This window comes from Aquarana catesbeiana, linkage group LG06, assembly GCF_042186555.1.
Source record: "Aquarana catesbeiana isolate 2022-GZ linkage group LG06, ASM4218655v1, whole genome shotgun sequence".
NCBI lineage: Eukaryota > Metazoa > Chordata > Amphibia > Anura > Ranidae > Aquarana > Aquarana catesbeiana.
In genome coordinates, this window is record NC_133329.1 from 319,355,145 (window position 1) to 319,378,233 (window position 23,089).

The 23,089-nt window shown below is 42.1% G+C and overlaps 1 protein-coding gene across 1 annotated transcript in view; it reads left to right on the plus strand.

Annotated features, from left to right (window-relative positions):
* FRZB (frizzled related protein) overlaps positions 1-23,089 on the plus strand; it is a 58,422-nt gene that overhangs the window by 25,075 nt on the left and 10,258 nt on the right. The window contains exons 3-4 of the mRNA XM_073633736.1: positions 20,644-20,709; positions 22,879-23,083. Of these exons, the coding sequence (XP_073489837.1) occupies positions 20,644-20,709; positions 22,879-23,083 (271 nt within the window). The remainder of the gene's footprint in view (positions 1-20,643; positions 20,710-22,878; positions 23,084-23,089) is intronic.

Genomic DNA, 23,089 nt, shown 5'->3' on the forward strand with positions numbered 1-23,089 from the left:
CTTTTGATTCTCCCCTTCTTCCACAGTCCCCAATCCATCTCCTGATAGAACAGAGTCTTGGGGGCAATCTTCACATGCTCAGTTTGGTGTGTATTGCTAGAGAGTTTTTTTATCCTTGGGAAAGCGCGTGTGATCAGCACAGATCCAATCAGCAGTGTCCAGACAGGGGGTCAGGGGTCATGCAGCCTCATAGGACAGTCAGAGTAGAATGAAAACTCCTCCTACAAGCTTTAACCAGACACTGATAGAAGTCACAAGACTGCTATACACTACTGATGAGAAAAGCAGTTTATATTTACTAAAATAATTGCATTTCCATGTTCTGTGTACTGTGGGAGACCAGATATAGTGAATGCAGGGTCCTGGGTTTAATAACACTTTGGGGTTGATTTACTAAAGGCAAATTGACTGTGCACTTTGCAAAGTTCAGTTGCACTCTACAAGAGCAGTTGCTCCAGAGCTTAGTAAATGAGCAGAAGCTCTGCTGACTTCCATCATCCAATCATGTGCAAGCAAACATGCTGTTTTTTATTTTCCTTTGCATGCGATTGGGTGTTCTTTGCAAAGTGAAGCTTTACCTCATTTACTAAGCTCTGGCGCAACTGCACCCGCAGAGTGCAACTGCACTTTGCAAAGTGCACAGTCTAGTTTTCTTTAGTAAATCAACCCCTTTAAGTTAACCAATAAAGGGTATCACTTAAACTCAAATCTTTCTGTGATACTTGCACTGAGAACTACTATGCATACTTTTCTATTTAAAATACATAGTACCAGGGTCAGACAAGTCTTGTGAAACATGACGTCAGTGTACCTTAAATTACATCAAACTCCTACTTTTATGCCACTTATATTTCCCAATAGAAATATATGTCCCCAGCACCTGACTATATGAGACCTTCATATTTATTAATGAAAATAATAAACCAAATTAAAATTCCCTTTTTTTGAACCTTAGCTCATGTAAATATTGGTGATCAAGTAAACCTTTTCCATTAAACATGCGTATTTGTTCCTTCCCACACTGTGATCCCCCTGCCTTAATCTCATTGTCTCTGCATACCATAATTGCACTTCTGACTCAGCTCATGTTACTTGTGACTGCTCTTTAATTATGCTGAGACCTGATATGTTTTACATGAACAACCTGATGTGATTAAAAGTGGCTGGAATGACAACTTCTTTTCTTTTCTTTTGTCACTTTTTGGCTGTGAAGATTTGCTGGCTCCATTTGTCATCTAGTTCTCTAACATCTATGTAGTTTCGGATCAACAATACAGTATATATATATATATATATATATATATATATATATATATATATATATATACAGCTGTGCTCATAAGTTTACATACTCTGGCAGAATGTATGACTTCTTGGCCATTTTTCAGAGAATATAAATGATAACACAAAAACTTTTCTTTCACTCATGGTTAGTGTTTGGTTGAAGCCATTTATTATCAATCAACTGTGTTTACTCTTTTTAAATCATAATGACAACAGAAACTACTCAAATGACCCTGATCAAAAGTTTACACACCCTGGTGATTTTGGCCTGATAACATGTACACAAGTTGACACAAAGGGGTTTGAATGACTATTAACTACTTCGATACAGGGCACTTACAGCCAATTCCTGCCCAGGCCATTTTTCAGCTTTCAGCGCTGTCACACTTTGAATGACAATTGCGCGCCCATGCTACACTGTAACCATGTGACATTTTTTATCATTTTCTTCACACAAATAGAGCTTTCTTTTGGTGGTATTTAATCATTTCTGGGTTTTTTATTTTTTCCTAAAAAAAAAAAAAAAAATGAAAATTTTGAAAACAATAAAAGTTTTTCTTAGTTTCTGTCAGTAAATTCTGTAAATAAGTAATTTTTCTCCTTCACTGATGGGTGCTGATGAGGTGGCACTAATGGAGACTGATAGGCTGCACTGATGGGCACTAATGAGGTGGCACTTATGTGCACTGATGAAGTGGCACTTATGAGCTCTAATTAGGTGGCACTGATGAGGAGGCACGAATATGCCGCACTTATGGGCACTGATAGGTGGCACTGATATGTGGCACTGATGAGCACTGATAGGTGGCACTGATGGGTTGCACTGGTGGGTGGCGCTGATGGGCACAGATAGGAGGCACTGGTGAGCACAGATAGGTGACACGGATAGGCAGCACTGATGGGCACTGATGAGTGGCATTGATGGGCAGCAGTGGTAGGTATTGATGGGCAGCAGTGATAGCCAGCACTGAATGGCATCACTAATGGGTACTGATTGCTTACACTTGTGGACACTGTTTGCTGGCACTGGTGGGCACTCACTGCTGGTACTGTGGGCGCTTTATTGTAATCAGGGCACTGATTATCAACTTGGATACAATACGATCGACCTGGATACAATCAGCCTGCCCATACATGGATTGAAATTTGTCTGGTCCCTGCTGAACTGCCTGAATCTTGATCCATGTATGGTCACCTTAGGCCTGCATTCACATTTAAAGTTTGTATCACAGGCATAGGGCAGCCCATTTATCTGAACAAATGCGGCAAAGTAGCTCATGCAGGTTGAGTTTTGTGGGTTTTTTAACCCTGTGTTTTGCTTTGTTTGAGGTTCCATTAACAAAAAATGTCAATGCAAGCGAGTCACGTGTTTTTCCTAAATGTGCACAAGATCACAAAACGCTACATGTGAATGCGATCTTAGACATTACACTAGTAGAATCTGGTTCAAAAGTTTTTGTTTTCAGAATGTTTATTCAATTCTCTAATGCACAGTGAGCTCAAATCCACACTCATTCTAGACCTTAGGAACAAGATGAAAATTTTCACTCCAACAAATGGAGAAAAGGTGGGATTTTTCAGTTGAGAAAAATCATGCAAATTGTAATGCATATGTTCTAGGCATAAAAGAAACCTGCTTAATACATCTGGGATTCCAATTTTCAAGTCTTGCCACAGCTTCTCAATTGGATTAAGGTCTGGACTTTGACTGGGCCATTCTAGAAACATGAATATGCTTTGATCTAAACCATTCCATTGTAGCTCTGGCTGTACGTTGTCCTGCTGGAAGGTGAACCTCTGCCCCAGTCTCAAGTCTTTTGCAGACTCTAACAGGTTTTCTTCTAAGATTGCCCTGTATTTGGCTCCATCCATCTTCCCATTAACTCTGACCAGCTTTCCTGTCCCTGCTGAAGAAAAGCATCCGCACAACATGATGCTGCCACCACAATGTTTCACGGTGGGGATAGTGTGTTCAGGGTGATGTGCAGTGTTAGTTTTCTGCCACACATAGCGTTTTGATTTTAGGCCAAAAAGTTCAATTTTGGTCTCATCTGACCAGATCACCTTCTTCCACATGTTTGCTATGTCCCCCACATGGCTTCTCACAAACTGCAAACTGGACTTCTTATAACTTTCTTTCAACAATGGCTTTCTTCTTACCACTTCTCCATAAAGGCCAGATTTGGGGAATGCACGACTCATAGTTGTCCTGTGGACAGATTCTCATACCTGAGCTGTGGATCTCTGAAGCTCCTCCAAAGTTACCAAGTGCCTCTTTGCTGCTTCTCTGAATAATGCTCTCCTTGCCCGGCCTGTCAGTTTAGGTGGCCTGCTATGTCTTGGTAGGTTTGCAGTTGTGCCATACTCTTTCCAATTTTAGATGATGGATTGAACAGTGCTCCTTGAGATGTTCAAAGCTTGGGATATTTTTTTGAACCTAAGCCTGCTTTAAACTTCTCCACAACTTTATCCCTGGCCTGTCTGGTGTGTTCCTTGGTCTACATGATGCTGTTTGTTCACTAAGATTCTCTAACAAACCTCTGAGGGCTTCACAGAACAGCTGTATTTATACTGGGACTAAATTACACACAGGTGGACTCTATTTACTAATTATGTGACTTCTGAAGGCAATTGGTTCCACTAGATTTTAGTTAGGGGTATCGGAGTAAAGGGGGCTGAATACAAATGCATGCCATAATTTTCAGATATTTATTTGTAAAAAAAATTGAAAACCATTTATCCTTTTTTTCCCACTTCACAATTATGTGCCACTTTGTGTTGGTCTATCACATAAAATCCCAATAAAATACATTTACGTTTTTGGTTGTAACATGACAAAATGTGGAAAATGTCAAGGGGTATGAATACTTTTTCATGACACTGTATATACACTATAGTAGAAGTCGAAATCCAGACAATACAGTTGCTTTGTATATACATATATACATGAGGCATGTGCTTGCTTCCTTGAATATTGTACTTTTTATTAAAGAGTAGGATGAGATCTTTAGAATTGGAAGTTAGAATTTGGAGTTTGCACTTGATGTATGTAGCCCAATGTTCTGATCTTGCACTAGGGCCCTGTGGCTTTTGATGGGCTTTTGACATTTGAATTGTATAAAATCATCTTGTCACAAGAAGTTACAATTAGGATTATAAACCTGATTTTAGACTCCGTGTATACCCAATAAAATACAGAGTAAATAAAAAACAGCATTTTCACTTGCAAGTGATTGGATGATGAAAGTCAGCAAAGCTTCTCCTCAATCACTAAGCTCTGGGGAAAATTCCCTAGCAAAGTGAACAGTCTGTTTTCTTTTAGTAAATAAACCCTTTATTTTACATGTTCTGAGGCTGATCTGGCCTTCAAAAACAGAGATGATGCCCATAACTATATAATGACCTTCCAGACAACAGCAAATATATAGACTTCAGATTTCACCTGTAGCAGTGGTAAAGTAAAAAAAGCTTGGCATAATTAAAGCGGATGTTCACACAATTTTCAAAGTTTAGCTCATTCATATTAGACAACAGCATAGAATGCAAAACGGAACTTTTTTTTTTTCCGGGTGTACCTGTGTATATGTGCTTCTGTCTTTTTTCTCCCTGCGGCTATGGGCGGGTATTTTACGTGTATTGTCGTCATTTCCGCCGCACCGCACTGTCACCTGGGAGCTAGTGTCATTGTTCCCAGGAGTCAGTGCGGAGGCCCGCCGCGAAATCTTGCGGGATATGAAAAGAAGAAGTGACGTTAGACATCGCAACGGGGCGGGAACTTCCTAAGACGCCACCCGTTGTGATGGCAACCAGGATGTTCACGACGCTCCGCGCCTTTACAACTGAGCATGCGCGGAAACCAGCAAGGAATGCTGGTAGCTCAGCATCACTGGAACTAGGAAGTGAATGCTTGTGGGCTTCAAATGCCCACAAGCAAGATGAAAACGGCCGTCTATATTTTTAAAAAGGTATTATTTGCAACAAAACCGGACATCTGGGGAGGAAATTAACACAAAACGTGAGTGTGCCATTGTCATTATGTGATGTTTTAAGTGTTTGAAAAAAAAAATACAAACCGTCAGTGGACATCCGCTTTAATATAAGTTCTGTTATTTATTTTGGACAGGGTTTAGTATATCCAGTAATTGTTTTGCTAAAATGTGAGATGTAGTGGAGCCAGTCCACAGCATTTGGGCTTTACTTGTATCCCTACTTCTGTGACTTGACAATCCATGCAAGTTGGCACTCCTGTGGTGATTCATCTTATTTGTCAATATTTTACTATTTAAAGATATATATCTACTCCATTTATATAATGGGCGGCACAGTGGTGTAGTGGGTAGCACTCTTTCCTAGCAGTAAAAAGGGTCACTGGTTCGAATCCCAACCACGACACTACCTGCCTGGAGTTTGCATGTTCTCCCTGTTCTTGCATGGGTTTCCTCCCACACTCCAAAGACATGCTGGTAAGTTAATTGGATCCTGTTTAAATTGACCCTAGTATATGAATGTGAGTTAGGGACCTTAGATTGTAAGCTCCTTGAGGGTAGGGAACGATGTGAATGTACAATGTATATGTAAAGCGCTGCGTAAATTGATGGCGCTATATAAGTACCTTAAATAATAATCATTTATATATTTAAACTGTATTTAAATAGAGAGTGAAAAAGAACCCCCTTTAGGCCAAACAGACCAGCTTTGACATGCTGAGATGACGCCTTACCGAACCTGAGACCTGCAATTTTCCTGATGGGGAGAGGAAGTGGTCTGAAATCCAGACCAGCAGAGAACCAAGGTTACATTTTTCATCCAAGATAAACTTTTTTTTTTGTCTTAATAATGCTGTCTTTGTTCATTCATTTCTGCATAATTGTACATTAAACATTGTAACCATTTTTGGTCATTTGGCACAGAGACCTCAGTGAACAGTGCCCAGATATGTTTGAACCAGAGGCGTCGGTCGGTAAATGTGAAAACTATGAAATACTGAAAATGTAATATTCCTGTAAATTATACAAGCCTCTGCTGATTGAACAGATGTAAGCCTGCACAGAGCTGCACTGACCATGGGGAGCTCACCCAACATGCTCTGAACACTGGAAGCTTGTGAAGGGTGTGAGAAAGATTGACCAAGGGTCTAATCCTTCAGAAACAAATGATCACTTTCTGTGTACAGTCAAATAAAATTTGCAGCTAGTCACAGAAATAGACTGTTAATTAACATATTTTTATATCCCAACCAAATCTATTTGGTTGGCATTGTATAGCATGGGGAAGAGAGAGAACCTCTTTCTGTGCCCCTGTTAGGAAGATATTCCCTTCTTTGACATAAACATCTCAATATAATGTACTTCTTTAATAGTATGTAGATGGGGTTGAACCTTTGGGTTTTTACTAGGGATGAGCCGAACACCCCCCGGTTCGGTTTGCAGCAGAACATGCAAACAGGCAAAAAATTTGTGTAAACACGCGGACACCGTTAAAGTCTATGGGACGCAAACGTGAAAAATCAAAAGTGCTCATTTTAAAGGCTTATATGTAAGTTATTGCCATAAAAATGTTTGGGGACATGTATCAATGCAAACAAAATGTTTTAAAAACGGAAGTTTTTTCGGGAGCAGGGATTTTAAAAATGCTTAAAGTGAAACAATAAAAAATTAAATATTCCTTTAAATATCGTGCCTGGGGGGGTGTCCTTAGTATGCCTGTAAAGTAGCGCATCTTTCCCGTGTTTATAACAGTGCCACAGCAAAATGACATTTCGAAAGGAAAACATGTCATTTAAAACTGCTCGGGGCTGTAATGTATTGTCTGATCCCGGCAATATAGATAAAAATATCAAAAATACAAAAAAAAAAAATGGCGTGGATGTCCCACCCAAAATCCATACCAGGCCCTTTAGGTCTGGTATGGATATTAAGGGGAACCGCACACCAATTTTTTTAAAAATGGCGTGGGGATCCCCCAAGCCCCAGGCACTATATAGTCTGAACAGCAGTATATATACTATACAGCCTGCCCTATATACTCTACAGAAAATTGGGCCTTAGGTGTTGGTGGTACCAGAACACTGTAAGCCCTCACAGTTGTTGTTATTGGGCACAGGAACAGGCTCTGCTGTGAAATATTATATCCAAAATTGTAATTACATGCCCCTGTTAAACAGGGGCAGAAAAATTGGGCCTTTGGTTTTGGTGGTCTTGCCACGACACTGTAACCCCTCACAGATACTCTTGTTGGGCGCAGGAACGGGCCCTGCATTGAAATATTATATAAACATTTTTAATCACATGCCCCTGTTAAACAGGGGCAGAAAAATTGGGCCTTGGGTGGTGGTGGTGGTGCCCTAAATCAAAAATATTGTTGTAAGCTAACATCATCAAGATTGAGGAGGAATAGGATAGTCAGCATAGGCAGTCTTCAAAAGGATCCCACATCCATAGCAAATTCAATCAGTTACATCAGCATCAGGTGCTTGATAACTGCTGACCCAAGACTGATTAATTTTTATAAATGAAAGCCTATCAACGGAATCTGTGGACAGGCGCACTCTTTGATCCATTACAAACCCTCCAGCAGCACTGAATGTGCGTTCAGAAAGCACGCTGGATGCAGGAAAGGCCAGTAGCTCAATTGCATATTGAGCAAGTTTTGGCCAGTGGTCCATCCTCAAGATCCAGTAACCCAGTGGATGCTCTGTTGGTCTCCAAGTCTGCTCTTGCCCCTAGATATTCCTGCACCATGTAATGCAGACGCTGGCGATGGTTGCTTGAACCAATCAGACCTTGGTGCTAAGGACTGAAAAATTGTTTAAAGGCATCGATCAGCCGGCCACCTTCTCCACTGCTCTTCCTCTGACTGAATGAAGCCTCAGCAACACGTTGTCCAGCACTAGGAAATGGTAACCTCCCAGGGTCTGGAAATGCTTTGCACAAACCTTTCTTCAAGGCCTCCTGAAGATGTTTCAACTTCTGCTCGCTCTGCGAAGGCAGAATGAGTTCTGCAACCTTACCCTTGTAACGTGGATCATGAAGGGTTGCCAGCCAGTATTGATCCCTCTCCTTGATACCACGAATCCTAGGGTCCTTTTGCAGGCTTTGCAGAATCAGGGAGGCCATGCAGCATAAGTTTGCAGAGGCATTGGATTCTAAGTTCTCTGTGACACTCATGCCACCACCTCAAGCACCGCATGGCATCCTTGAGCTTGACTGCTTGCGTAACCCATTGAACGCTTACGGAGCACCTCTGGTTCAGAGGACAAATCTGCAGAAGAGGCCATAGAGGAAGAAGAAGAGGAGGGGGTGGAGGAGAGAGCAGTGGCAGAATCACCACTAGCATTTTGGAGGTGTGGTGGCAGAACAAGCTCCAACAACACTGAACCCTGTCCTGCATCTTTCCCAGCTGCCCAGTGCGCCGTGAAGGAAAGGTAATGTCCCTGCCCATACAACAAGTAGTCGGCGCAAAAAAGACAAACGAATCCTAGTTTACATTGATGTGCATAAACAATAAGGAAAAAGAAAATTCCATAACAAAATAAAAAAGTTAGTCCATGTTGTAACACTGCAGATGAAGGAAGCAGGAATAAAGTGTAAAATCCACATTCAGGGCAGCCTTCCAATGGGAGTGAAAGCCATATCCCAGTAGCACTATAAAACAAGGAGAAGGAGGCGCCTCTGGGTGCAGACGTTTAAAACAATTTATTAAAAAATACAGCAACAGCTGGTAATGCACTCACATTTTGGAAGAAAAAAGTAGGCAAAAGAATGTCCCAAAGCAATCAAGGGGATCCGTGGGGTCATCTAATCTCGGCTGATGGATGGTAGAGACTCTGGGCAGTCTGTGGACGCTGGATGTTTTCCGGCCGAACAGCGGAAACAGGCTCCAGAGAGAGGCTTGGATAGCATCCGATCAGGCGAGGAATGATGACGTCACTCAGTATGCGACGCGTTTCCTGAGCTGGCTCGCCGTGAGTGGTGTGACGGCGGCGCTCCTTTGTCAAGCTGATTGGCTGGGAGCTGAAGAGGAAGTTTAAATAGAGAGCACTGAAGGGGGAAGGGGGCGGAATGGGGGCGGAATAGAGGATGGGCCTGGAATCTGGTGTATAGAAGTGTCAGCAGAGGAGGGAATCGAGGAGAAGGACGATGAGAAGGGATATATAGTGCTAATGTGTTAGTGATGTGATAGTGTTTTCACATTAGCACTATATATCCCTTCTCATCGTCCTTCTCCTCGATTTCCTCCTCTGCTGACACTTCTATACACCAGATTCCAGGCCCATCCTCTATTCCGCCCCCATTCCGCCCCCTTCCCCCTTCAGTGCTCTCTATTTAAACTTCCTCTTCAGCTCCCAGCCAATCAGCTTGACAAAGGAGCGCCGCCGTCACACCACTCACGGCGAGCCAGCTCAGGAAACGCGTCGCATACCGAGTGACGTCATCATCCCTCGCCTGATCGGATGCTATCCAAGCCTCTCTCTGGAGCCTGTTTCCGCTGTTCGGCCGGAAAACATCCAGCGTCCACAGACTGCCCAGAGTCTCTACCATCCATCAGCCGAGATTAGATGACCCCACGGATCCCCTTGATTGCTTTGGGACATTCTTTTGCCTACTTTTTTCTTCCAAAATGTGAGTGCATTACCAGCTGTTGCTGTATTTTTTAATAAATTGTTTTAAACGTCTGCACCCAGAGGCGCCTCTTTCTCCTTGTTTTTTAATGTCCCTGCCCATGCCTGCTGGACCATGAGATAACGGTAATATAAACTTTAATGCTGACCGCCCTGTCCAACGAGGCCAAAACATTGCCTTCCACGTGCCGGAAAAGAGCCGGAATGGCCTTTTGTGAAAAGAAATGGCATTTTGGAACCTGCCATTAAAGTACAGCACATTCCACAAATTCACGAAAGGAGGCAGAGTCTACCAGCTGAAAAGGCAGCAGTTGCAGTGATAGCAATTTGTCCAAGCTAGCATTTAGATGCTGAGCATGTGGATGGCTGGGACCAAATTTCTTTTTATGGTTCAGCGACTGGGGTAGGGAAATTTGCCTGCTAAAATCAATTGGTGGTGTACTGCTAGCAGATTGGCTGCAAGTACTTGGGACACCTATTGCTATACCTTCATTCCTCTCAGTGCAGGTTTTTGAGAAGACTGGAGGTATAGAAGGGTTGGAGATCCCAGATGAGGAGCAAGGAGAAGTCTGCCTTTTTCTTTGATGTGGGTCTTTTAAGTGCTGTTGCCAATGGACTGCATGGCAGGTCGTCATATGTCTGGTCAAGCATGTGGTGCCCAAGCAGCTGCTGTTCTGGCCACGCTTGATCCGCTTCAGACATAGATTGCAAACAGCAACGGTGCGATCTGCTGCACACGTGTCAAAAAAGGTCCGCGTTGATGGTGGGGCTACGGAAAGAGTGACTAAGGAGCCGGTGGAATAGGCCACTTTGGCAGCTGCGTTGGAAGGCAAACTACTCTGAGCCTGGGTGACAGAGGATGAGGAGGATGAGGACAGCTTTGTTATCCACTCCTCCAACTCTTCTGCATGTTGTGGCACAATAACACATCCAGCAGCAGAAAAAAAGAACAAGCGTGCCCCACGGCCCCCTGCAGAGGATACACCATGTCCACGATCACCACTGTTGACTGTAGACACAGAGGCTGCTTGCCCTCTTTTAGTGGCCTGTGAGCGTCTGCCTCTCCTTGGTGGCCTTCCGGACATGATGTATTTTTTGTTTTGCAACACCACACTACACTGTATTAGATACTGTGTACACCACCAGAAAAGTAGTAGAAACTGTACACACTGTATTAGATACTGTGTACACCACCTGCACTGTATTAGAAATTGTACAATGGCTGCACTATATTGTTTACTGTGTACACCACCAGAAGTGTAGTAGAAATTGTACACACTGTATTAGATACTGTGTACACCGCTGCAATGTATTAGAAACTGTACAACAGCTGCACTGTATTGTGTACTGTGTACACCACCAGAAGTGTAGTAGAAACTGTACACACTGTATTAGATACTGTGTGCACCGCCTGCACTGTATTAGAAACTGTACAACGGCTGCACTGTATTAGAAACTGTTTTTCTCCACCAGAAGTGTAGTAGAAACTGTACACACTGTATTAGATACTGTGTACACCACCAGAAAAGTAGTAGAAACTGTACACACTGTATTAGATACTGTGTACACCGCCCAAAATGTATTAGAAATTGTACACACTGTATTAGATACTGTGTACACCGGCTGCACTGTATTAGAAACTGTACAATGGCTGCACTGTATTTTATACTGTGTACACCACCAGAAGTATAGTATAAACTGTACACATTGTATTAGATACTGTGTACACCACCTACACTGTATTAGAAACTGTACTATGGCTGCACTGTATTGTGTACTGTGTACACCACCAGAAGTGTAGTAGAAACTGTACACACTGTATTAGATATTGTATACACCACCAGAAAAGTAGTAGAAACTGTACACACTGTATTAGATACTGTGTACACCGCCTGAAGTGTATTAGAAACTGTACACACTGTATTAGATACTGTGTACACCGCCTGCACTGTATTAGAAACTGTACAATGGCTGCACTGTATTTTATACTGTGTACACAACCAGAAGTGTAGTAGAAACTGTACACACTGTATTAAATACAGTGTACACCACCTACACTGTATTAGAAACTGTACAGCGGCTGCACTGTATTGTGTACTGTGTACACAACCAGAAGTGTAGTAGAAACTGTACACACTCTATTAGATACTGTGTAACAGTACACCACAGAATGCACTGTAGATATAGGCTACACTGGATGCAGAGTATATATATATATATATATATATATATATACACACACACACACACACACACACACGAGACTGTATATATATATATATATATATATATATATATATATATATATATATATATATATATATATATTAATACACCGCTTGAAGTGTATTAGAAACAGTACAAAACAGAATGCACTGTAGATATAGGCTACACTGGATGCAGAATATATATATATATATATATATATATATATATATATATATATATATATATATACATACACACTGCCTGCACTGACTGAATATCAAGTAAACACTGAATATATAGTCTATGCTAAATGCAGAGTATATATACTATTGGGAGGGGCGTGCTGACGTCACCACGTTGTTCGATTGAGGACGGGAGTGTGTCCGGAGGCCGGCCGGCTTCGATTTTACTTTCGCTTTTAAATCTCGTATTTATGTAAGTGTTATTCTTTTTTATAATAAACCTACTATACGCAGTATTACACTATTGGCTCTTCATTACATATGTGCTGCTGAGTCCGGACTGAGAGGGCAAGACGTGGTTACACCGTTCCGCTCGGGAGTCTGGCTGAGACCGCAATATATCTGCTTGTCTGCTTTACTTGTCTGTTTGTGGATCTACGGGACGAGGGCACCCTTCCTGTTTCATCTGGAGCGTATATATAAAGGCCCAGGCTCGGTTTAAGTCACTCGCCCTTTTACGGCTTACTTCTGGTAAGCGCATTATATATTGGTGTGTTCTGCTAACTGTGTCCGCCATCACTGTTTCCCTTGGAAGAATTTTACATCACATACTTATCCTCTTTGTCTGGACTGTAACTGGGACCATTTATTACATTTTTTTGAGACTTTACAATTGGACTATTGTTTATATCATTTTATAGCACGGCTTTTTCCTTTTTTGATATATATATATATACATACACACTGCCAGCACTGACTGAATATCGAGTAAACACTACTGAATATATAGTCTATGCTAAATGCAGAGTATATATATATATATATATATATATATATATATATATATATATATATATATATATATATTAGACTGACTATATGTATATAACCTGCCTGCTTAATCTAACTATCTAACTCAAACTATCTTTCTGTCCATGCCAACAACACTACACACAGCCGCCATGTAAGCAGCCTTATATAGTGTGGGGTGTGGGCTTAGTCCCCTGAGCCATGATTGGCCAAAGGCAGGCTATATATAGCGCTGAGTAAATTGATAGCGCTGTAGGTACCTGTAATAAATAAAATAAATATGTACATGACATCTACAACTCTCCATAGAGTCAACAAAAATGTTCTATAGTATATGATGTCTGCAAATGCCAATGTTCATGAGCCTTAGGGGATGCAAAATGTGCTGCCTGTACTGTCAGCTCTATTCATGTTTCAGTGTTATGTAGAATCTCTCTTTTGCTTTTATTCTTTTGCGATGTACAAATGTTGAGCGTTTTGTGCAGGAAACTGCACATTTCTTATAACATTGGCATTATCAACAGATTAAAGGATAGCTATGCTGCTGCCCTGGAATGTTTGATGGAGCACAAAACCAGCCTAATGAATTCTCCCGAGAAGCCATGCACAAGAGCTGGCACAATGTGTGGGGTTACAGTACTATAGACATAGTAGCCACTTGGTGAATTTCAATGAGCCACTCAGATTATAAAAATAGGTTTTGGGAGTGTAGTGAAAATTAAAGAAAAAATTACTTCTGTTTTATCAACCTGTAAATGGATTTTTATTTCTTATTTACACAAAGAACATCATATAAGGTCTCGCTTAGAGAAATCTTTGTCTCTGATAGCATTTCTTAAAAAGCTGCAAATATCATGTAATGTAGAAGTCATATGTTATCTTTCATATCAGTAAATTTATATAACTAGTTTTATCTGGATAGGGTTTATATAAATATTACAAAATGATTTAAAAAAGACAAATACCTACAAAATGCAACTTTGCAGTAATCAATAATAGGTAAGCAGATGTTTGTTTTCATTGTTGGACTTTCTGTGCAGAGGCTTATCATAGTAATTTATAAATCATCTTTTTAGTCTGACAGCCCTATTCAGTGCCTTGAAAAAGTATTCATACTTACTCCCGCTAACTGTTAAAGCCTGGATCAGGCCCGCTCAGAGCTAGACCTATGCCTCACGCATGGAGCTGAGCGTGTTCTGCATTGGTTCCGCCAGAAGTGGTATGCTAAAGCGAATAGACCAAATCAAATGCTGGCCCACCGGCTTCATACCTTTATTCCTAAATTTACCCCTATCACTCTGTGTACCAGGCATAATGTATTCACCGTTAACCCAGTGAAGGTTCTGGAGGAATTCTGTTACCATTTAACCAAAATGTACTCGGCCTCTGATCATTCGGGTAGTCGGGACACAGACAGTTTCCTTGACCATCTTTCACTCTCCACGTTAACGTGGACTCACACGGCCCTCATGGACCAGGACATTCAAGTCTCGGAAGTCCTTCAAAGTATTAAAGACTTGAAAGTGGCTAAGCGACCAGGACAGGACGGTTACACGGCGCTTTATTATAGGAAACTGGCCGACGTGATAGCCCCACACCTGACAGCTATGTATAACTCTGTTAAATAGGGCCAGAATTTCACCTCAGACCTGTTAACCGCTAATATTGTCATGATTCCTAAACCTGACTGTGACCATTCCTCTTGGGCTAACCGACCCATTTCTCTAATCAACATAGATATGAAGGTTCTGACCAAGATCCTGGCTAACGGATTGAACTCTTTCCTTCTCCGTTTAATAAAGAAAGACCAGGTTGGCTTCGTACCACAGAGGCAGGCAGGGGATGCTATTCGGCGGATTTTACAGCCGCAACACAAAGCTCACAACTGTTCGTTGGAATCAATGCTTCTATCTTTAGACGTGAATAAGGCTTTTGACACATTATCATGGCCTTATCTTATGTCTGTACTTAACCATTATGGATTCGGCGCCTCCTTTCTGCAGTGGATGGCAGGCCTCTATAATTCCCCTTGAGCTAAACTTAAGTACTATGGATTTGAGTCGCCTCTGTTCAACATTGGGAGGGGTACGTGTCACGGGTGCCCACTCTCACCCCTGCTGTTCATTTTGACTTTAGAGCCATTGGCGGTGGCGGTTCGCTCTCATCCTGATATCAGTGGTATCCATGTTGCAGGTTCTTCCCATAAAATATCTTTATTCGCCGATGATATCTTGCTGACCTTAATCTCCCCCAGGATCTCTCTACCAAATTTATTCTCTCGTCTAGATTCTTTTGCTTCTTTTTCGGGACTTCGTGTTAACCTCTCCAAATTTAAAGCCCTGTCAGTTAACCTCCTTAATTCAGTATTGATGAATTTGAAATCATCCTTTCCCTTTCAGTGGTACCCTACCTTGGAATCCACCTTACTCCTACATACGCTGGAATGTTTCAGGCCAATTACCCATCCCTGCTCAAATGTCTGTCGGACACGCTGTGCTCCTAGTCCCATCTACCATTGTCTTGGTTTGGTAGGATAACTGTGATGCGAATGTCTTACCTCCCTGAATTACTTTACTATTTTCGGGTCTTACCTGTCCCCATCCCCTCATATATCTTACGCATTCATCAACGCAAGCTCTTGTAGATCTGTGCGGCACTTCACGCAGGAAGAAAGTAGTGTCAGGAAATAATCATATGGCCCCAGTATTAATAAACAGGGGAGTGTATGTAGGCTGTGTGGCACATATGTATAGCAAAGGAGGCCCAGGACACCTAACGATGTGCAGCAGGGCTACAGCGCCCCCTAGCATCCAGCCAGCGTGATGCATCAGGGGGGTGTTGAAGAAGTAGACTTTACCCCGTCTACCACTCTCAGTTTTGCAGGGTAAAACCTACTGTATGCCAATTGTAATTCCTGGAGCCTTTTCTTTACATGGACAAAACTGGCCCTTTGCCTCTGTGTTGCTGCCGAGAAGTTCCAGTATATAGAAATGCGGTTACCATTATATTGTAGATCTCCCAGGGATCATGCTGCATGGAGGATACTTTCACGATCCCTAAATTGTAGGATACATGCGATAATCGGGCATGGATGGGATCCAGGTGGGGGAGGTTTAGATGGGATTGTATGCGCCCTCTCAATAGCAAATAAACGTGAAAAGGTGGTATCTGCCATATCATCTTGAAGCCAGAGCACCAAGAAATCTTCGGCTGTTTACCTTCTGCCTTTTCTGGAGATCCTACAAAGCGAACATTGTTCCTTCTTTGGCGGTCTTCCAGATCTCCCAATTTGTCAGTGTGGGCAATAGCTTCCCTTTGAATAGTTTGCACCGTGCTCTCTAAAGTGCAAACTACATCTTCCAGATCGCTGATCCTTTGTTCAGCTTCTGTGGCCCTTTCTCTAATATTCTGCACATCCTGCTTTAAGAAAGACATTTCAGCCCTCATGCCATCTATATGCTCAGTCAGGGTAGCTTGGCAAGTGCGTATGGCTTCCATAATTTGTTTCAGGGATGGCTCTCCCTCCCCCTCTGCCAGCGCCATGTCTCCTAGGTCTTTTTGGGACAGCCTGTCCAGGGAGAAGCCTCTCCTCAGCCCTCTAGCTCTGCGGGGCAGCGGGCTTACCTTGCTGGGGTCAGTGGGAGAGCGATCAGCCACTTCCTGCTGCATGCTGCTGGGGCTTCGGGCCGTCTCCTCGTGGTCGCTGCCATCTTGGGATCCCCATGCAAAATGGGACAGGCGTTCCACGGCGGACTCCATGGGTGCTGGCCCATATTTCACCATATCCAGCCGCTCTGCCAAGTCTGGGGAATGTTAGGGTGCCGATGTGGGTCAGGATTCGTGTCTCTGACACTCAGGATGTCTGTAGGAGAAGTCGTCCCGGCTGGAGCTCCTTCACAGTGCTGTTCACATGTCGGCCTCTGGCTCTGCCCCTATCAACGCAAGCTCTTATAATTCATATGAGGATCCACCCGTCCTCGCATCCGTAAACAGGTCTTATATGCCCGGTGATTCAATAGCGGCCTATCGGTCCCAAACTTGCAGGCTTACTATACGGCAGTAGGCAGTGTTCCGCTATCCCATCTCCATGAAACATACCAGATGCCGCTATGGGCGACAATAGATCTAGTCGACACCGACCCAACGTCTGTCTCCTCTCTACCATGGCTCCCTCCGTCCGAAACCATTAGGACCATGCTTAACCCATTCCCTACAACTATGGAACTCAGTCAAATACTCTGCTTGATTTCCCCTCATTTCCCACTATTGAAACTCCTTCATTGCCCATTGTTCCCTCCGGATGTGAAAACCCGCCACAATTCTCCTGGTGGCCTACACATGGATTTACAGATGTTCATTCTATGTTTACCCCCGCTAGGATATTAACATTTGACGCCTTACGCTCTTCTCATGATATCCCATTGAGACAACTGAGACACTTTCTCCAACAACTTATCAAATCCTGTCCCACCCCATACACCCTGACTCCTTTTGAGAGCCTATCTAGAGCCAGACCCCACTCCCCAGGCATGATATCATTAATATACTCGTCCATAATTTCTACAAAAAAACCTCCATTGAGGCCCTACCATCTTCAATGGGAAAAAGAATTGGGGAGACAGCTAGACCCAGAAGACTGGCAGACTATGACCATGGCCCTCTCCAAGTGCTCAAGAAATGTCCTTATATTGGAGAATGCCTATAAAGTGTTATATATACTATACGCCAGCTAGATTGGCCTGATTCATTCCAACTTACTCTCCACTTCGCTTTCGGGGATGCTCACAGGAAGGCTCTATGGCACATGTATGGTTGTCATGCCCGAAGGCGTGCAGGTTATGGGTCAGAGTTTATACCATTCTTCGTAACTTATTTCACATAAAGCTTTAAAAGGTCCCCTACGAAGCCCTCCTTGGGAAACCAATTGTAGATTTATTACGCCTGGAGCGGCAACTAGCTCAACATCTCTTTACTGCAACTAAATTGACCATCACAAAAGCCTGGAAATCCCCCGCACTCATTTTTGAAGCAGTAAAAAATCGTATGAATGAGGTCATAGTTAATGAAAAGCTGACTGCCATCCTTTTAGACATGCATGACAAATTCCTCAGAGTCTGGCAGCCATGGATCACGTACTTTCAACCCTCTCGATTTGACGGCACACTTCTTCTGATCTGATACTCCACTGACGCACATCCCATGGACTCTCCTCCTCCCTCCTTTCCCCTTCCCTCACTCTCCTCTTTTCTACTGGACTTTCCTTCTTTTTCCCTTTTCAACATTTCCTTCTCCCCTCTGCTATGTTCTATGCATTCAATCCACACCTTTATTAGGCCGTCAGGTATAGACCGGGCCAAGATGGTTATCATTGAAACATTATATTTTTCACGTTACTTTCTATCTCTGTCAACTTTAAACAATGTATCCTGCCTGATAGGGAAACCCCTGACCACAAAACTTTGTTGGCATATGTCCAGGCAATATAAATGGACATTCTGGCTATAGATATCCTATCCGCCCAGGAACACTTCGAAAAGGCAAATTTTGGTCTTCCATTTTTCTGTTAAATTTTATGGGACATTAGGTTTGTTACCTGTATGTTTGTATAACACATGCTTCTATATACCATTATGTATTTTTTTTGCCTTGTTTCTTTGTTTGCCTATCACACAATGTAACCACTTAAAAACTGTTGTGTTATGTTGGATTACATGCTAATAAAACCTTTTGTAAAAGAAAAAGTATTCATACTCACAAACTGCAAACAGGACTTCTTATGGCTTTGTTTCAACAATGGCTTTCTTCTTGCCACACTTCCATAAAGCCCAGATTTGTGGAGTGCACGACTAATAGTTGTCCTGTGAACAGATTCTCCAGCCTGAGCTGTGGATTTCTTCAGCTTCTCCAGAATTACAATGGTCCTCTTGGCTGCTTCTCTGATTAATGCTCTCCTTGCCCGTCCTGTCAGTTTAGGTTGGACGCCCATGTCTTGGTAGATTTGCAGTTGTGCTATACTTTTTCTATTTTCGGATGATGGATTGAACAGTGCTCCGTGAGATGTTCAAAGCCTGGGATATATTTTTATAACCTAACCCTGCTTTAAACTTTAAACCACAACTTTATCCCTGACCTGTCTGGTGTGGTCCTTGGCCTTCATGATGCATTTATCATTTTCCTTCCTCTTCACCACTTTGTGTTTGCCTATCACATAAAATCATAATAAAATACATTTACGTTTTTGGTTGTAACATGACAAAATGTGGAAAATTTCAAGGGGTATGAATACCTTTTCAAAGCACTGTATGTTTTGAAACTGAAATCGAATTGGTCATCATGGGGTTCATTTAAATATGAAACCATAATTACAGCCTAAAGAGGAGGTCCAGCCCCCCACGAAAAATTAAAAGTCAGCATCTACAAATACTGCAGCTGCTAATTTTTAATATATGGACACTTACCTGTCCGGGGTGCCCGCGATGTTGGCAACCCAGCCGATCTTCGGATTGGCTGTCGGGTGCAGTCACCGCCATTCCTGGTCTTTCGGCTTCACAGTCCGTTCCCTACTGTGCACGTGTGAAACGCGTTGCGCTTTCTAATTGGCTCAGTGGCAGAGTCTCTGGAAGTGGTGAATGGTAACTGTCAAAAACAGGTACATGTTCCCCCCTCCCCCCTGGAAGGTGCCAAATGTGGAGCCGGGGGTGGGGGGGTGAGACGGACAAGCAGAAGTTCCACTATTGAGTGGAACTCCGCTTTAAAGTAGTGCTGTAGTTGTGAATGGCTCTACCCCTTCCCCCCCATCCTTTCCCTTAAATATGATTGACATTACAGGTGGGGTTAAAGTGCCCAGTACACATTGTGTTCCTGAAATTGTTATATGCATATGAGATTACTGGGGCCACCGAATTACTCTATGAGGTACAGGCTGGGAAGGCAGAAGGGGGACTTTTCCAGGTGTACTAAAAGCAATGGCAGCTTATAACATTTGACCTCCCCCACTCTTTACAAATTGCTGCCTGGTATATGTACAAGAAAACTCTAAAAGAAAAAAGTTAGAAAATAATATTACCTTACCTCCAACTTTCACATTGGAGAGGGTTAGTCACAATCCTTCCAATGAGATCCTAGAAATGCTGATTATCTCAAATCCCATGAGAGGATGCTACAACACTGTGCAGGAGGCAGGAGCATCTTTTTTGTGAGATTTGGGTTGCTCATCATTCCCAGGATCTCATCAGGAGGATTGTGGTGTCACCCTTGCCTAGGTTCTGCAGCAAGCAGTAGGAGATTTTCTAACTTCTACAGGACAGGGGAGGCCTGATAGAATTAGTGTACCTTGGCTTTTAATGAAAGGGCTTGCTTTAACTTCACTTGCCTGTACATCTGAATGTGAAATGTTAACAAGTGATTTTCACAAAAGGTAGCTTTATGAATATTTAAGCATTCAGTTTGAATTGCAGGGGGTTGTGATTGGTTTACTTTGAATAAATAACTTTGCATTTTTGTTTCTGAAACTATAAACTATATTTCTTTTAATTTTAGAGCTTTGCAAATGTAAGCCTATGAAAGCCTCACAAAAGATTTACCTGAAAAGCAATTACAACTATGGTAAGTAGGCACTCAAAGTAGGCTTTTAAAGTTACAGTCAAAATTACACTAAAAGACAGCAGAGCAAAGCTCCAGATGTGCTTATAGACATACCTTTTATATATCTGGATGGATTTACTGATACAAGATATAGTAAGTAGAAGTTGTATTCATATTGTGTGAGGTTGAGCTTCCCTTTGCTCATACTGCTTCCCGAGCCTCCCTATTTATCTTTTCATTTGATGGGTTGCTGCGCTGGCCTTTAGGCAGGCTTGGAAGGTAGGATGGGGTTAAGCCAAACTAATTTACAAATTAATACAAGGCTATATTAACTTGTGTTTTTTTTATATCTGCCCGGAGTTCAGCTATAACAGTGTATTCCCCAAATTACTGTTTCTCAATTTGAGCCTTTTTGAGCATTAATGGCTTTTATTATGGTTCTAAACCTCTAGTTAAGTACATCTTTGGAGACATTAAATAGATCTGAAAGTACACCTTGATACATCTGCTTTGTATCTGCTGTCTGGAGGCTTGCAAAACTATGTAATTGCAACACTTTTCATGTTCTTAAAAGTTGAAAAAGTACTGGCAGTTCTTATGTTATGCTATTGGGTGGCTCATTGTCAACTGGCAAGCCTTATTTATCTCTTTGCAGGAGCACCCCTACCATGAAGGGAAAGTGGCTTTTGACGGACATAACTAAATGTTTAATTTTCCATCCTGTCTACTGATAGCAGAGGTGGGGAGGGGGAACAAGCACAATTGGAACTCACTGCCAGTCTCTGCTCATAATGTGTTAAACAAAAAAAAAGCAAAAACACGCATACACATGTATTTTTTTGAACAGTAGATGTGAATCTCAGCCAGTAGCAGCATATCTTTGTTGGAAAGAATACCCAGACAGGTCATGGTGTGGTGGAACTAAAGCCTAACTCCAGCCATATGTTTCATTCAGTTTTGGATAGAGCAGGTAAGGGTTAAAGTCTCTGTCAGGTTTTTTTTTTTGTTTTTGTCTAATGGAAACATTTTCCCACACTTTCTGTAAGAAGAGGAAGTGATGGAAAATTTCTCCTATGGATCCACAAACAATAACACATTTTTAATAAAGTGGGGAAGGGTTAAAACATCTGACAATTTTTTTTTTTGCTGTCTGTGTGATAAAGCTATTCTCCCGTCTTAATTTTGTGTATGTGCCTCCTAGAACAAATATATTTTTCTTCCATATTTCCTTATTCTGTATCTTCTCCTCCCTGAGCAGATCATGGGTCCTTTGGATGTGAGAGTTGCCTCAGCAAACCACTCTGAATCCACCCCAATATACAGTGCCATCTCCACCTAAGTTGTCTAGAATTAAAAACCTAACAGAAATCACAAAAAAAAAAGTTTTGTTTCAGTTAGGCTTTAAGAAACGCCTGTCATTTCTCTTGTCTTTCTGCTGGAGCCACCATACTTCTCTTATCTAACTACTGCTGCCTGAAGAATCTTCTGCATCCAGCACTTACCCCTCTGTGCTCTGTAGTTCCTCCTGCCACCTCCTACATCAATATAGAACACAGCATAGATGTAAAGACCACTGAAAAAAACAAACCACAGGGCACAGAGGGAGACCAGGCATTCATCACGCCGTTGCATGCTAAAAATATTCAGGCAGCAGTATTTATTCAATACAGGGGATATCAGTGGCATGAGCAGCTGAACAACATTTTTTTTTAAGCATTTGTTAGCTGGCGACAGCATCATTTTAGTGGAACCAAAAAACCCTTCAATAAATCAGTTTGAAGCACAGAAAGGCCTTCTTGAAACAGACAGTATCTGCATGTATCAATCCCATCACAAATCCAAAACATTAGGGGTTATTACTCATTTTTGGATAGTGTGTGTGGAAACATGTCATTGGATCAATGACACCGCAACACTTTAATAAAACTCATGGTGTCTTGTGTGTTGTGTTACAATAAAATGCAGTCTGTCTCATTTTCACATGCCTTGCTTTGCACTTCAGCCCATTCAATGCGGTATACCTTGCAGCACACAGCATTTTGGTGTAAAAGGGCCCTAAAAGTGCATTATTATTATTATTATTATTATTATTATTGTACATTAGTTCCACTGTTTGAATCTTTCATGAATGACAGACAGATAACTTTGCAATGTTTATGTGCTCATTGTCTGTTCTTTCCACAAATTTAGTAATTCGAGCCAAAGTGAAAGAGGTGAAGGTGAAGTGCCACGATGCCACTGCAGTGGTAGAAGTGAAAGAGATTCTAAAGTCTTCGCTGGTGAACATTCCAAAAGACACCATCACCCTGTACACAAATTCTGGCTGCTTGTGCCCAGAGCTGCTCGTTGGTGAGGAGTATATCATCATGGGTTATGAAGACAAAGAGCGCGCCAGGTAAAA